This window comes from Dama dama, chromosome 5 (assembly GCF_033118175.1).
Source record: "Dama dama isolate Ldn47 chromosome 5, ASM3311817v1, whole genome shotgun sequence".
NCBI classification, from domain to species: Eukaryota; Metazoa; Chordata; class Mammalia; order Artiodactyla; family Cervidae; genus Dama; species Dama dama.
In genome coordinates this window covers 105,791,111-105,805,073 of record NC_083685.1, presented here as the reverse complement: position 1 = coordinate 105,805,073, position 13,963 = coordinate 105,791,111, and the positions used below count along the sequence as shown (strand labels likewise).

The following is a 13,963-nucleotide window of genomic DNA, read 5'->3' as shown; positions in this document are numbered from 1 at the left end:
GACCAGATGTGGTAGATCTTAACTTTGAGGGGATTCACAAACTCCTTTTGGATTCTGGTAAAAGCTGGGGCCATCTCTCTAGAAGATAGACATGCGCATGGATACCCCAGTGTGGACTTTGAGGACAGGAGTTTACAGACACCTGTCCTATTCCTTGGGCCTCCTAGGAGCCCTTGGCCTGCAGACAGAGGAGCTGGGACTACAGGCCAAATAAGACTTTGGAGGACAATCTCTTACAGTTGCCTTGGCCCCAGACTTTCAAAGGTTCTGCGCACGTGGGAGGGAGAAGGGTGCTTTTTGGGAGATGGCCTGCTAAAGGGGGCTTCCTCTGGCTCTACGGCTCCCCCAATTCATCAAACATGGGGAGTGCCACCTGTGCATAGCGCATTTGAAGAGAATAATAGACTGGGGGTATGGGAAGTGCCAGGAGCTCCAAAGAAACTTAGGTTCCAGCAGAAAAGTCATTCTGCTTGATTATGCCAAATGCCATAAAGGAGATTTCCGGGGACAGAAGAGAGATGCTCACACCCAGGTCGGGGATTTTGGAGGGCTTCCTGAAGGAGGTGTCTTGTGAGCGTGGCCTTGAAAGAAAAGTGTCATTGGCAGCTGAGGCCAGGAGCAGAGGGGTCGGGTGGAGGGATTGGGGGGAGTTCTGGCAGCCTGGCCTGGGAATGCACAGGAAGGCATGGGATGCTCTGAAGGACCATCATATAGCCTCCCCCACTCCGCCCCAAGTTATCTTAGCAGGGGCGAAGTGAATCCAGCAGTGCTCTTGAAGCTGGAGCTTCCAGGAGGTGTGGGCTGGTTTGGGGGCGGGACCCAGAGACTATTTCTATCGTCCAGATCAGAGGCAAGGAGGGCCCCCAGGATGGCGGAGGGGAAATAGAACTAGTGGGTGGGGCACAGCCATTCCATTGGCAAGGTCTGTGGGCCCAGGCACCTGCTGCTAGAGGGATGAAGGGCAGGCACAAGTCCTAGATAACTCCTAGGTTGCAAGATGGAATCCTGGAGAGGGAAGTCCGTGGAGCCAGGAAGCCGGGGAAGGAACAGGTTTGGGAGAGGAGGTGAGAGGGTTTGTTTTGGATGTGCTGCATTTGAGCTGGCTGTGGGCCATCCTGGGAAGGCTATCAGGCAGGTTGGCTCTCTGAGTGAAGAGCCAAGGCTTGGAGGGAGATTGTTTTGTGTTGTTCACACTCTAGTGACCGCCGGAAAGGTGGGAGTGCAGGAGATGGAGAAGCCGGAGAGCCCAGAGAAGGAAGTGGGCTCTACTGAACTCTGAGGAATGTTGGCCAGAGGGGAGAAAGGCCAAGTGGGAGAGGGAGAAGAGGGCAGGAAATGGCCAGCAGAGAGTCCAGGAAGTAGAGGGAGGTGGCCATAGGCAGGGAGGCTGGCGCAGGCCCAGGTATTGCTCAGGCATCCAGAAGTTGAAGACAGGGAAGAGGGTCCTGGGAGAGAGCTGGGATGGTGGGGCCCGGGGTGCAGGGGTGAATAGGCCTGGATCCATGTGAAGGCTTCAGCTTTTAGGCAGGGGAAGGGATATTGGAGACATGAAGAAAAAGGGACAGCTGATGGAATGAGATGGAGCCCAGGGGAGCCAGGGTGTGGGTGAAGGTACAGGTGGAGGAGGCGCTGGCTCCTTTCCAGGTGGGAGGAGAGACAAGTAGGTTGCAGGACGCAGAGCTGTTTGGGGGAGGGAAGTGGAGCCCCATGAAGCAAGAGGCCAGGTTGGAGGTGGGATGGAGACCTAGGGGAGGAAGATCTGAAGCAGCTCTTGGGGTGAAAGATGGAGACCCAACAATAGAGGATCACGCATACAGGTACAGAGCAACCCTGGGGCCCCAGTAGGGTATTTCCCTGTCCAGTCAGCACAGGTTCATAAATAGCAAAGCTCAGCAATTTGACAGTTTCAGCAAAGAGGCGGGCTTGGGGGACGGGGGACTAACCTGGACTGGACAGGAACCCTCTGAGATCTGTGGCCTGAGGGCAGCCTTTAGATGGTCCACCACAACTGGATAGAGAGGGTGTACAGGCGAATGAGGGGCAGGGGCCATAGCTTCAAAAGTTTAGGTCACAGAAGCTTGGGCTGACTGTCTCAGGCCGAGCGAGCCCTGTGGGTGTCCTGTGCCTACTTAGCTTGTGTGTCCCCCTGGGGTGGCTCTGGGGAGCTGACAAGAGACCATGGGGAGAGACTAAAGTCACCTCTGGTTATGAGGTACTGAGGCAAAATGACACTTAACAATGGGGCCTACAGGGGCTAGAAAACATCTGGGAGGCCCCTCCAGGGGGACGGCGAACAGCAAGGCCGTGATCTGTGGGATGAGGCCTGTGAGGTCTCCTAGAAACCTCCTGCTGCCCAGGCGTCCCCTGACTTCCCACACCTCCTGGGAGGAGGAGGAGAAGGGGCGTGGTCCCACTGACCCAGTGACCCTTACCCCATCACTGTGGCCCACCTGTACCACCTCTTTTGAGTGTGAAAGTGGCCGGCAGAACTGTCAAAAACAGAGGTGAGGCGAGCCAAGGAGTCAGAACTGGGGAGCAGAGATTTCAGGGTCCTGGAACAGGTGGCCTCAGAGGAGATAGGGGATGAGGATGGCATCTGGCAGGGCTGGGGTGACTCCCCTCAGTTCTGGTCGGGCTTGTCCCCGCCTGCACCCTCACTGCGAAAGGCACATCCCTGTCTGTCAGAGCCGGCTCGCAGGCCTCCCGCCTGGACCACTGCAGTATCCCCTAATCGCTCTCAGTCTCTTCGTCTCTCCAAGCCATCCGCAGGCTGCCACCACTGCAGTGGATTAATCTTCTTAATATACCATTTTGCACACCTCCTCCCTCCCCCCAGAAGATCATGGGCAGAGGCAAGTCCAGCCTGAGGCAAGTCATGGAGCAGAGTCAAGGCCATTCTGACTGGCCCTGCCCACTTGGCAGCCTTGATGCCCAGAGGCCCCTCCCACCCTCTGACCAGGGCAGACACTTGGTCCTCAGTCCTAGAGGATGCCCTGCACATTCTTTCCTCTGCTCCTTTGCTCACGCCCCCTGGCCAGCTGGGCATACCTTCCATGGGAGTTCTCCTCCCACTGCCTTCTCCTCACTGGCCCACTGACCTCAGCTGGCTTGAGTTCCTGGGGCCCTTCTGGTGTCTGCCTCCACACGGTGCTTAGCTGCAGACTGCAGGCACTCTGCTCTGCCACGTGTGAGGACTGCTGCCACTGTCAGTGCCCACGGGGCCACTTGAGCAGGACTCTGGCCTGGGCGTTTCCACAGGGCAGAGCAGCCTTGCCACAAAGGGGTGTTACCCTGTTTAATAGAAGAGGCCACTGGGAACCAGCAAGGTTAAGGACTTGCCTAGGTCACCCAGGTGGAAAGTCTCCGAGTTGGCAGGCCTCCTGCATTCAGGTTTAGCCCCACCTCTTAGCAGGGTTGCACACACCATGGGCACTTTAAGGGTTAGTGGATAAAGGTGCTCTGGGTTTCAGGGGAGTTCTGGTGCTGGGAAGTATTGAGCAGCTTACCTGGGGCCCAGTTACTCCAGGCTGATAGGCTAAGGGTAGGGGAAGCATTGGCAGATGGGAGATGGGACATGTACAGTTAGCGTCACATAGAGAAGAGCCTGGGGCCTCTGGGTGAGAACCTCAAGCTGCCTGGCCTCCATGTGCAGAAATCCCCATTGGGCCTTGACATCTGTGAACAGGAGGGAGGATGCAGTCTAGACCAGAAAAAGGACTTCCTGGCAGCCTGAGGGGCTTGTATGAGTTTGTGCTGGCGGCCTAGGTGTGTGCAGGGCGGCAGCATGTAGAGATGTGGAGGGAAGTGCAGATGGGCCTTTCTAAGCGAGCGATGTGACCTCCATCAAGTCACCACATCTCAGAACCTCAGTCTCCTTGCTGTGAAGGAAGACTACGTCCCTCCCTTATCTGGTGTGAGCAGGGAGGAAATGGACTTCTGGGAGGAAGGGCTTAACGGTGCAGGGCCTGTGGACGGCACTAGTCAGAGTTGGCTTCCTCTCTGCCCCTTTGCAGCTGCAGTGACTGTGATCACGGCTCTGGTCCCTGGGGCACCGGTGTTGCTAAGATTGTGTCTCTGCGTCCTCGTCCTGCATTTGCAGAACATTCCCAGCTTCCGATTTAGTAACTTGGGCAGACCTGGCTGTCTGAGAAAAGAGCACTTTTTTCCCATGGATCACAGGGAATTCAGGGCCCTGGGAGGGAACAGGCGTTGCCCATAAGCTTGTGCACTGAGGCAAGCAAGTGAAGGCTGGGGGAGAGTGCCAGCCAGGCCCTCCTTCCTATCTGCTTCTTCAGTCCTGGAGCCTCCTGGCTGGGCAGGCTGGAGTGCTGGCCTTTGCTACCACCCCTCGAGAAGAACAGTGACACAGGCCTTCAGGGAGCCTGCACCATCCTTCTGATGAGGCTCTAGGTTGGTGTGCTGGCGGGAGTGTGTGTGTCTGTGTGTATCTATGAGCCCTCAGCTACAGACTGTCGCCAGCCCTGTAGACAACATCAGGAAGCAGTGAGAACACCCCTCTCCACACGCCTTGTTGTACTTCAAGGATTCACTAATGAAGTAAATACATGATAGCAAAAGCGATCATGTTTTCACCATTTTATTAAGTTTTGTTTTTGGTGGCTTTTTTTGATGTTTAATTTACATTCTCTAAAATATACCCATTATATGTGTACCTCAGTTATACTTTCAGACTCATTCTTTATTAATGTCTCTGCGTTCATGTGAAATATAATTTATATACCTAAGAAGACACTTTACATATTCAGTCCATCCATGTGTCTGAATTCACGGGCCCCTCACTGTCACCTTTGGATCCTGACTGCCTACTCTTATTGGAGTCAGAGAAAGGTGGGATTGGGTCCCACTCCCTGGCTCTCCCCATCCTGTGACTTTACACTGGCCATGCATCATCTTTTGGCCTTTTGTGCTTATCTGCAAGATGTGGAAGGGGAAGGCTGTTGTGTGGATGGTACGAGGTGAGACCCATAGGGCGTCACATCCATGTGGCCTGAGCTTACCATCTTTATCAAATCCAAGAATGGACAGCTGGGTAGATGACAGAGTGACAGAGAGGCAGGTTCGCTGACCACAGCTTTCTGACAGACTGGACTTGGGACAGAAGGTGGGAGATCCACTTAGGCGGGGCTGGGCGGGGGGGCGGGGGGGGCGGTGCCTGAGCCCTAGGTTTTAGCTGTCCTGACTGTGGCCCCTTCCCCTGCACTGTGGTCCTCTGTGACCCACTTGCTAAGTCAGGTGGCACTGCCCTCACTCACAGTCTGGGGGGCAGACTCTCACTTGAGATCTGCTGGAGCAGCATGACAGTTACTGTCTCTGGACAACTGGCTCTCGGCCCTGCCGGCTGGCCCTGGCTCAGCTCCCCAGACCAGTCTCTGGAGAGAATCCATTCGTGGGCTGAAAACTTCTCTCCTTCTGAGAAGCCATTGACCCCTCAAATGCCCCTCATCTGCCAATCAGAAGGCCCAGCTGACCACCTCTCCCACTTCTCACCCAGGCTGGCCGCACAGATTGGGACTATTAAGATACATTTGGTGGTACCCAGGGTCTGACTCCATGCTTGGGTGACCTACCTGGGCAGCTAGCCAGATGAGGCAGCTGGGTAAACAGGGGGAGGTGTCTGATGGACTAAGGACTCCATTGGTTATTTATTCAAACTTCTGGAGCAGCTAGTATGCACCTTGGGCTTTGGGGGTGATCAAAACACCTCATCAGGTGGGCAGTAGACTCCATCGAGTCAATCATATTTCACTCTGCAGCTTCAGTCATCAACCAGGCTGGGCCTCCCTTTCTCCCCTGACATGGCTCATTCCCTGTGCTCAACCCTGTGATGCCTTCCCCTCCTCTCTGCCTGGAGAGACCCCATTCACCCTCAGAGTTCATTTCAAGTGCTGTCTCACAACTAAGGCTTTCCCAGTGTGTTCCTCACTCACCTTCTCTCCTCCGAACTCCTGGATTTACTATCTGGATAATTTATTTTGGCACCAAAGCATCTAAGGCCTCTCGTAGTTATTCGACTGTTTTGTGTGTGTGTGATTTGTTTCCAGCTAGACTCTGAACTCCTAGGAGGCAGGGAGCATTGCTGGCATGTTTTTGCCTTGCCTGGTGGATTATATAACACCTGGTGGATTATATGGTAGGGACTTAATATTAAGAGGGATGCTTAGTCACTCAGTCATGTCCGATTCTTTGTGACCCCATGGACTATAGCCTGCCAGGCTCCTCTGTCCATGGGATTATCTCAGCAGCAATACTGGAGTGGGTTGCCATTTCCTCCTCCAGGGGATCTTCCCAACCCGGGGATTGAACCTGCGTCTCCTGGGGCACTGCATTGGCAGGCAGATTCTTTACCACTGAGCCACCATATTAAGAGGGAGGAGGTACTTAATATTCTGTGCTAGAATAGCAAATGAAGTAGAGTTTGTCATTAATTCTGATGACCTCTCTAGGATGTGTTCGCTGCCCTAATCCCAGACCCTGGGTAGGAGTATTAATTGCTTCTAGTGTTTTACATTTGACCAGAGAGATTAAGGATCTTGCTAAAGGTCACACAGTGATTTGACAGGATAGGCTGAGAATTACCCCAGGTGTCCTAGTCTCAGATAGCAGGTCCAGGTGCCACCTCATGTGTGACAGCTCTTCTTGGGGATCTCCCTTCTGCTCATTGGTGTGTTTGTACATGCTTGTTTGTGTGTTTGTGTACACATGTGTGTGTGTGTGTATGCATTTGTGTGTGTTTGTGTGTACGTGTATGCAGTGTGTGTGTGTCTGGAAGGAAATAACGTTGCCAACAGTTGTCCAAGAGAATGCTGCCAAGTCCACAGATTGATTGTGGAGAACGTGTGACTTCGCGTGTGGCTGTGTGACTGGATATGCGTACGAGGCCTTGGCATTCACCCTCAGGTGTCCACCAGCATCAGTGCACTGCTGGCCTGGGCCTGCTGAGCTGACGTGACAGCACAGGACAGGTTGGGTCTCGGAGCACACAGTAGGAAGTGGGCGGAACCCACAGCAGAGGCCTCCAGCGAGCCTGTGGCCCCAGGATCTGAGACTCAGCTGAAAATAACTAGGGGCTGGGGGCTTTGTGCACTGGCCACCCCTGAGTATATTTTCTCATGGATGCTTTTGGGGAGTGTCTTCACCATTAGCCTGAGCATTCAGCACCCCTACTACCCTCTCCCAACCCCCACCCCACCCCCAGCTTGCTGTTCCTGCTCCTGGATGTGTAGGAAGGCCAGGTGTTTTTGAGGACTGGGAGGAGGGGCTCAGGGACAAGCCTCTGCTACTTCATGGCCCACCCTGTCTTCTAGCCTGAGGAGCTCACCAATGCCCTGGAAATCAGCAACATCGTCTTCACCAGCCTCTTTGCCCTGGAGATGCTGCTGAAGCTGCTAGTGTATGGTCCCTTTGGCTACATTAAGAACCCCTACAACATCTTTGATGGCGTCATTGTTGTCATCAGGTATGACTGCCCCTCTGCTGCCTCTTGCCTGAGGAGTGCCCTTAGGGTAGTCTGGGTGAGGAGCCACACACCCTGCTCCTCTGGGCCTGGAATCAGGCCCCACTGACCCAGAGGCCCCCTGCTCGCCTAACTGGGGATTCTCTGTGCCCCTCTTAGCACATACCACACTCTCTCTCAGCCCTCCCTTGCTCACACAGAATGTGGTCTCCCATCTGCTTTGGCCAGGCTCCTCTGAAATCTCTGCTCCTATCTCCACTCCTTGTCCTTGACCCCATGCAGGCCTGGGGTGGGCAAAGACTGGGGAGTTGGCTTTGGAGAAGAGTTGGAGGAGGTGTAAGGCCCAGCCAGCTGTCCGTGCTTACAAAGTGCTTGGAGACTGTCGCACACGCTGGCAACTTGCTTTAGGGTTTCCAAGACCTTGGGAAAGTGTTCCACTGTTCCCCCCCCCACCCGCCCCAGGCCCTGGGCCAGAAGAACTGCTTTATTGCTTTTTGGAATTGGCTTTAGATTTCATTAGAAGAGAACAAAGCAAACGTTCCATAACTTGAGGCTGTTGCTTTGGCTGATGGAGGGAGCGGACTGGCCCGGAGGGGAGAGCGGGGAGGGAGGGAGCTATCACCCAGACCCCTGCCTCTTGGAGCTCCTGCCTAGAGACCCAAGTTTCCCTTAGCACCCACTTTCTCAGTGCTAGCCAGGCCAGACCCTCGGATGCTGCTGAGCCCTCCCAGTGGGTGGGGTGGGAGGAAGGTGAGCATGCAGAGGCCTCAGGCTCAGGCTCTGGCTCCTGCCTCCACCCACCCCCCCCCCCCAACCCCTTGCAGTGTGTGGGAGATCGTGGGCCAGCAGGGGGGCGGCCTGTCGGTGCTGCGGACCTTCCGCCTGATGCGGGTGCTGAAGCTGGTGCGCTTCTTGCCGGCGCTGCAGCGGCAGCTCGTGGTGCTCATGAAGACCATGGACAACGTGGCCACCTTCTGCATGCTGCTCATGCTCTTCATCTTCATCTTCAGGTGAGGGCAGGTGCGGCATCCATGCCAGCGGGATGAGGGCCTGAGGGGCATGGGTTTCTGGGGCCCTGACCCCCATCTCGCGGCTCCTGTGTCTTCAGCATCCTGGGTATGCATCTCTTCGGCTGCAAATTTGCATCTGAGCGGGATGGGGACACGCTACCGGACCGGAAGAATTTTGACTCCCTACTCTGGGCCATCGTCACTGTCTTTCAGGTGCAAGGGCAACAGGAGAGGGTGGGCAGGGTGGTGGGTGTGCCCCGGTAAAGGCCCTGACTCCCATCCTCGGCCCACAGATCCTGACTCAGGAGGATTGGAACAAGGTGCTCTACAATGGAATGGCCTCCACGTCATCCTGGGCGGCCCTTTACTTCATCGCCCTCATGACCTTTGGCAACTATGTGCTCTTCAACCTGCTCGTTGCCATTCTGGTGGAGGGCTTCCAAACGGAGGTAACCCCCTGCCTGCAGCAGTCCACTTCCAGGAGGAACTGGCTGCATTGCTGGAGAGGTGGTGTCCTGGGAGGTTCTGCAGGAAGTGTCCTTCAGACAAGGCTGGGGGACTAGGACTGGGAGGTTCTGAGTTTCAGGCAGCTCCTTGGCACTCTAGAGACAGGGTGGTTGTTGGGGGGAGTATCCCTGGATCCAAGGTGAGCTACTGAGTGGGCTTCCCCGGCAAAGTCGGCTAGACTCTAACCCAGGGAGCTGGACAAGATGAGTGCTGGCACATGGACAGCTGGATCCCTGAGCACAGGTGTGCTTGGGGACATCTGGAAGGAACCCATCTGAGTTGAGGGGTGGGGGAAGTTTGCATGCAAATCATCTGGGCTTTGGCTGAGCTGGTGAAGATGGCACCAGCGCCCGGACAGAACTGAGCTGCCCTGGGTGAGAAATGAGCCCAATTAGCTACGGGCATGGCAGAGATGAGTGTCCTATTTCCAGCCCAGGCTCCATCACTTTCGTCATAGGCAGCATCATCAATTAATATTGATTTACATTGATCCCACCCTCGCCCAGCTAGGACGCAGTCTCTGCCTGAAGGGCTGCATACAATTCTGTTCCTTTAGCTCAGCCACTCTTCCTACCCGAGCCCCAGGCCCAGCCCAGCTTCCCAGCACCTTGCACAGGGCAGGTCAACTCAACCTAGAAATGCTCCAGGTTGGGTGTGGAGAAGCTCTCGGTCCAGTTCTCTCCGGGTGACCCGGATGGAAGCTCCCGCTGCGGCCTGGTCTATAAATATCCAGCACACGGTGGAAAAACAAAAGTCTATTTTCTGACTCTTTCCCAGCCTTACGAGGGAGGGCTGTTCCCTGTGGGCTGGGCTGGACTGGTAGGTGCGGGTATACCTCTCCCACACCAGCCTCCTCCCATTGTAGTTCCATAGTTAACCATTATTGCATTTCTTCCCCACCTTTAGTGATACCTGGACCTTTTGATGGGAGGGAGGGACATTGGTACTCTCCCTTGGATGGGACCTTTATTAACCCTCTGTGGCCCAAAGGGTTAAGGATGTCAATGTGATCCATATGAGTCAAGGTCTACATGGAGACCCACCGCTTGGCCACTGCTTTTGGCCTGTGGGTGGAGGAGCTGAGTGGGGACAGTGGTCCTTCAACTTCTTCCAAACCACAGCTCCTGACAGCGAAGATTCCCTCAGAAAAACTCCCGTGGAACTCTGTGGAAATGGAAAACATCCCAAGCCTATTTCCCTCCTTCAAGTGGCCATTTGGCCTGCTTGGCAGTCCTGGAGATGCCTGGTACCGGCACTCCTCCCCATCCCTGGTCCTTCCAGCAGACACCTTGTTAAACACAGCTGCTGAGCTGGCCTGGTTGCTAGGCAGCAACAAAGTCTGTGTGGGAATGGAGAGCACTCTGGCCTTTGGGCCTGGCCTAGTCACTCTGGCCCTCCTGGGGGCTTGTGGCTGTCCCAGCATGAGGGGTTCCCCAGGGTCTGGGGCGGTACCCTCTTCAACAAGTGCCTAGGAGAGGGTCTCACTCAGGGTGTGATGCTTTGGGTCTGGGGTGGGATGGAGAAAGGATTTCAAGAGCAACCTCTCAGTGGGGGTGGGCAGCAGCATGGCCCTGAAATGCCCATGTGAGGAGCTAGATCAGCCACTCACTATCCTATAAACCCCTGGGTCACTGCAGAGGTTGGTCACTCAATGCCAGTGACCTGGCCTCCTGCAGAGGCACCTGCCCTCAACTGCATGGAGTTTTCAGAGGCACACTTGTAGCTCTGACGGAGCCCCAAAATCTGGCAGAAGAGGTTGGCTTTTGCTATTGTGATGACCTGCTTTTTTACAAATGAGGCAACCTACCTCAGTGGAAGCAGTGGCCACCTCCATTTTGTTGGCCGTCAGCGGGAAACCTCAAGGGTCACCCCTTGCTGGGCTTGCCACCCTGCCAAGAGCTAGGAAGAAGGCAGCCTAGGAGTCTGGGCCAGCTGGGTTGTTGACTTCCCAACTTGCAGCGGGCAGCGCCCTGAATCCCTGAGTATTTATCATCTGCACACTTAATTGAATGAACAGACAGCAGGCCCTGTGTGAGGCCATTAATTGATACCAAACAACCTTGTAGCCATCATCCTAGTTTTTTTGTCATTATTTGTCACATCCCATCCCAGTAGGAGCATGCTGATGTGGAAGGCACAGTTAGGAGTTAGGAGGCCTGTTCTTGTGCCTGGTCTTTGGTCTCCTCCCCCGCCTCTGACTTCCATCCACTCCTCCTTCCCACCCTCCCTGCCTGCTGCTTCAGAGCCAGTGAAAGGTGAGCTAGAGACTCAGGTACGAGGCCCAGATGCATCTCTTATTCTCTGTATCACTTGGGGCAGTTTTTTTTTTTTTTTAACTTCTCCAAACCTCAGATGCTTCCTGTAAGATGGTGCTAGCTGTACCTCCTTCTCACCTGGGTAAGCTAGTGTTAATGAAGCAGTTTCTTGATGCCTGGCACACCCCCATTGAATGGTAGCTGTTATTATTAGGATTACTGGGGGCTCAGTCTCCTTCCCTTTCCCTGTTCCCATCTTTGTGGGCTGTGCCCTCACCCTTCAGATTCATTCTGGCTCCAGGGCCTGTGGTTGAATTCTGGAAGGCCCTTCTGTCCCCTTTCTTCTCCTCTCTTGCCCCATGTCTCATTTCCCCCACTGTTGGGTTTGCACCCATCCGTTTCTTCCTCCTCTTTCAACACTGCTGTTTGAAAGCCAGGCGCCTGTGACCAGTGCCCGTCCCCTGCCTCCCCTCTCCCTGTAGGAAATCAGCAAACGGGAAGATGCGAGTGGACAGTTAAGCTGTATTCAGCTGCCTGTCGACTCCCAGGGGGTAGGTATGCCATCACGAGTCAGCATGCCCCCCGTGCCCCACGCCCCCCACTCTGCCTCCGTGTCTGTGCTTGTGTTCCCGCTCAGCTGCTGTGCAACCTGTGGTGGCTATGGTGGTCCGTGGTGTCTTGAGGTTTGCTTTGATTTTAAGTCCCTTCCCCCTGGAGGACACTGAGGGGAGGGCCTCCTTGCCTCTGCCCTGTTCACCAGCAAAGGGCACCATCCATCCCGTCAGGCCAGTGGATGGCCGGAGAAGGAAGGGACTTAGAATCCTCTGTGTGCACGTGTGTGGTGCACCGCGTGTGCGTGCCTCTGCTGCGGTCCCCGAAGAGTCTGAATCCTCGGGCCTCGGTGGAGTTGGGATCTCTGGCCGTAGACCGAGCTCCCCCATCTCGCTCCTCCTCCTTGCCTTAAGCTCCTGTTGGAGACCCCACAAGTTGCCTCATCTTAGGACAAGTCTTTGGAGGATGTGGGGGTGGGTCTGCCTCTTGCCAGAATGTACCAGAATGTTCAATCTACTTCTGTGTCTCTGGCCCCTTGACCACCCAGGACGTCCAGCAGGTACTCAGGGGCACACTCCTCCTCTGGCCCCCACACCGAGCCTGTACCCTACTGTCCCCCGCACTCGCACCAGAATTCGGGGCAAAGCCAGGGTTCCCATGGGACTCCACGGTACTGTGCATTCTGAGCAGCCCCCTGGAGATCCCACTTGATAATTAAAGGCCTCGTTAGGGATGTAAACTGAGTTAATGAAAATGATCCCCTGAGATGCCAATTATGCAATATTTATGTCCTTATCAAAAGTAGCAATCAAGTATTTCTTAATAACTTCTTAAGGAGAAGTGTGTAATTACTGGGGAACCTACTGACCTGCTAAGGAGGAAGAAAAAAACTGTCCCAGAGACAGGGAGAGAGGTAAAAATGGGGCCAGGGTAGGAGGTGGGTCTTTGGGAAGAGGGAGGAAAGAAGTAGAGAACATCCCTTGGGCTGAACGGCTCTGTCTGGGGTCCTTTGATTTCTTTCTGGGGTCCTCGGGTCTGAGGCTCAGGGGAGGGCAGTCATGGAGGGAAAGCAGAGGGCACAAGTGGCCTTTGGAATTGAGGCTCCTGTGACTGCTTCACTCAGGCCCCCAGCTCCCTCTGACCGGTGCCCCCCACCCGCTGGACTTTTCCCTCTCCCCTCAGCCCTTCTTGAGCCAATTCCAGCCAGGAAAGTTGTGCTGTGGGTTCTGGAAATAGTCTGACCTTCTCGGAGGTGACAGAGGCCCTTGGGAGACCTAGGCCCCAAGCCTGGGTGGTCTGGTCTGAGCCAGTGCATGCCTCGTGCCGTGGCGGCTGGTTCCTTGTGGCCTCTATGTGGTGTGTGTGTGTGTGAAGACAGGGAGACCTTGGTCCATCCCACTAACCCCTGCCGGGCCAGGTTCCTGATAGCCCACTGCTCTCCCACCCTAGGGAGATGCCACCAAGTCGGAGTCGGAGCCTGATTTCTTCTCACCCAGCCTGGATGGTGATGGGGACAGGAAGAAGCGCTTGGCCTGTGAGTACCTCTCTGCAGATACAGGCCCTGGCTCTCGGCCAGCCTTGAGTGGACTCAGGGTCTCGCCCTGTCTCCCCTGCAGTGGTGTCTCTGGGAGAGCACCCGGAGCTGCGGAGGAGCTTGTTACCACCGCTCATCATCCACACGGCTGCCACGCCCATGTCGTTGCCCAAAAGCTCCAGCAGTGGCCTGGCCGAGGTTCTGGGCCCTCCCTCGCGCCGCACCAGCAGCAGTGGGTCGGCTGAGCCAGGGGCACCCCACGAGATGAAGTCACCGGTAGGGGGTGCATGTGCGGGCCAGCAATGGGAGTTGTACAGGGGTCAGGAGGGAAAAGAGGTGGAACCGGTGGGCCCAAGGGAACAGCCTCTGAACCACAGGCTAGACAAGGCCCAGGGTGTTAGTAGGGCTGGTCATCTAGGCAGACACCAGAGCCCTGACCTTGAGGACCAAAAAGCAGTGTTCTAGTTCTACTTCTTCTGTTCCCCAAGTGTCCTTGGGGATAAGACTCAATATCTGAGACCTCTGTAAAATGGGAGGTCCTTACCTCTTTAAGTCCACAGGGTCACAAAGAGTTGGACACGGCTGAAGCCACTTAGCTTAGCATAGCATAGCATACCTCCTTTAGACCTCA

The 13,963-nt window shown here is 55.2% G+C and overlaps 1 protein-coding gene across 1 annotated transcript in view; it reads left to right on the top strand.

The window, feature by feature from the left end:
- CACNA1G (calcium voltage-gated channel subunit alpha1 G) overlaps nt 1–13,963 on the top strand; it is a 54,577-nt gene that overhangs the window by 14,129 nt on the left and 26,485 nt on the right. Inside the window, exons 9-15 of the mRNA XM_061140755.1 lie at nt 7,326–7,477; nt 8,299–8,484; nt 8,583–8,697; nt 8,778–8,933; nt 11,729–11,797; nt 13,248–13,332; nt 13,415–13,608. Coding sequence (XP_060996738.1) covers nt 7,326–7,477; nt 8,299–8,484; nt 8,583–8,697; nt 8,778–8,933; nt 11,729–11,797; nt 13,248–13,332; nt 13,415–13,608 — 957 coding nt within the window. The remainder of the gene's footprint in view (nt 1–7,325; nt 7,478–8,298; nt 8,485–8,582; nt 8,698–8,777; nt 8,934–11,728; nt 11,798–13,247; nt 13,333–13,414; nt 13,609–13,963) is intronic.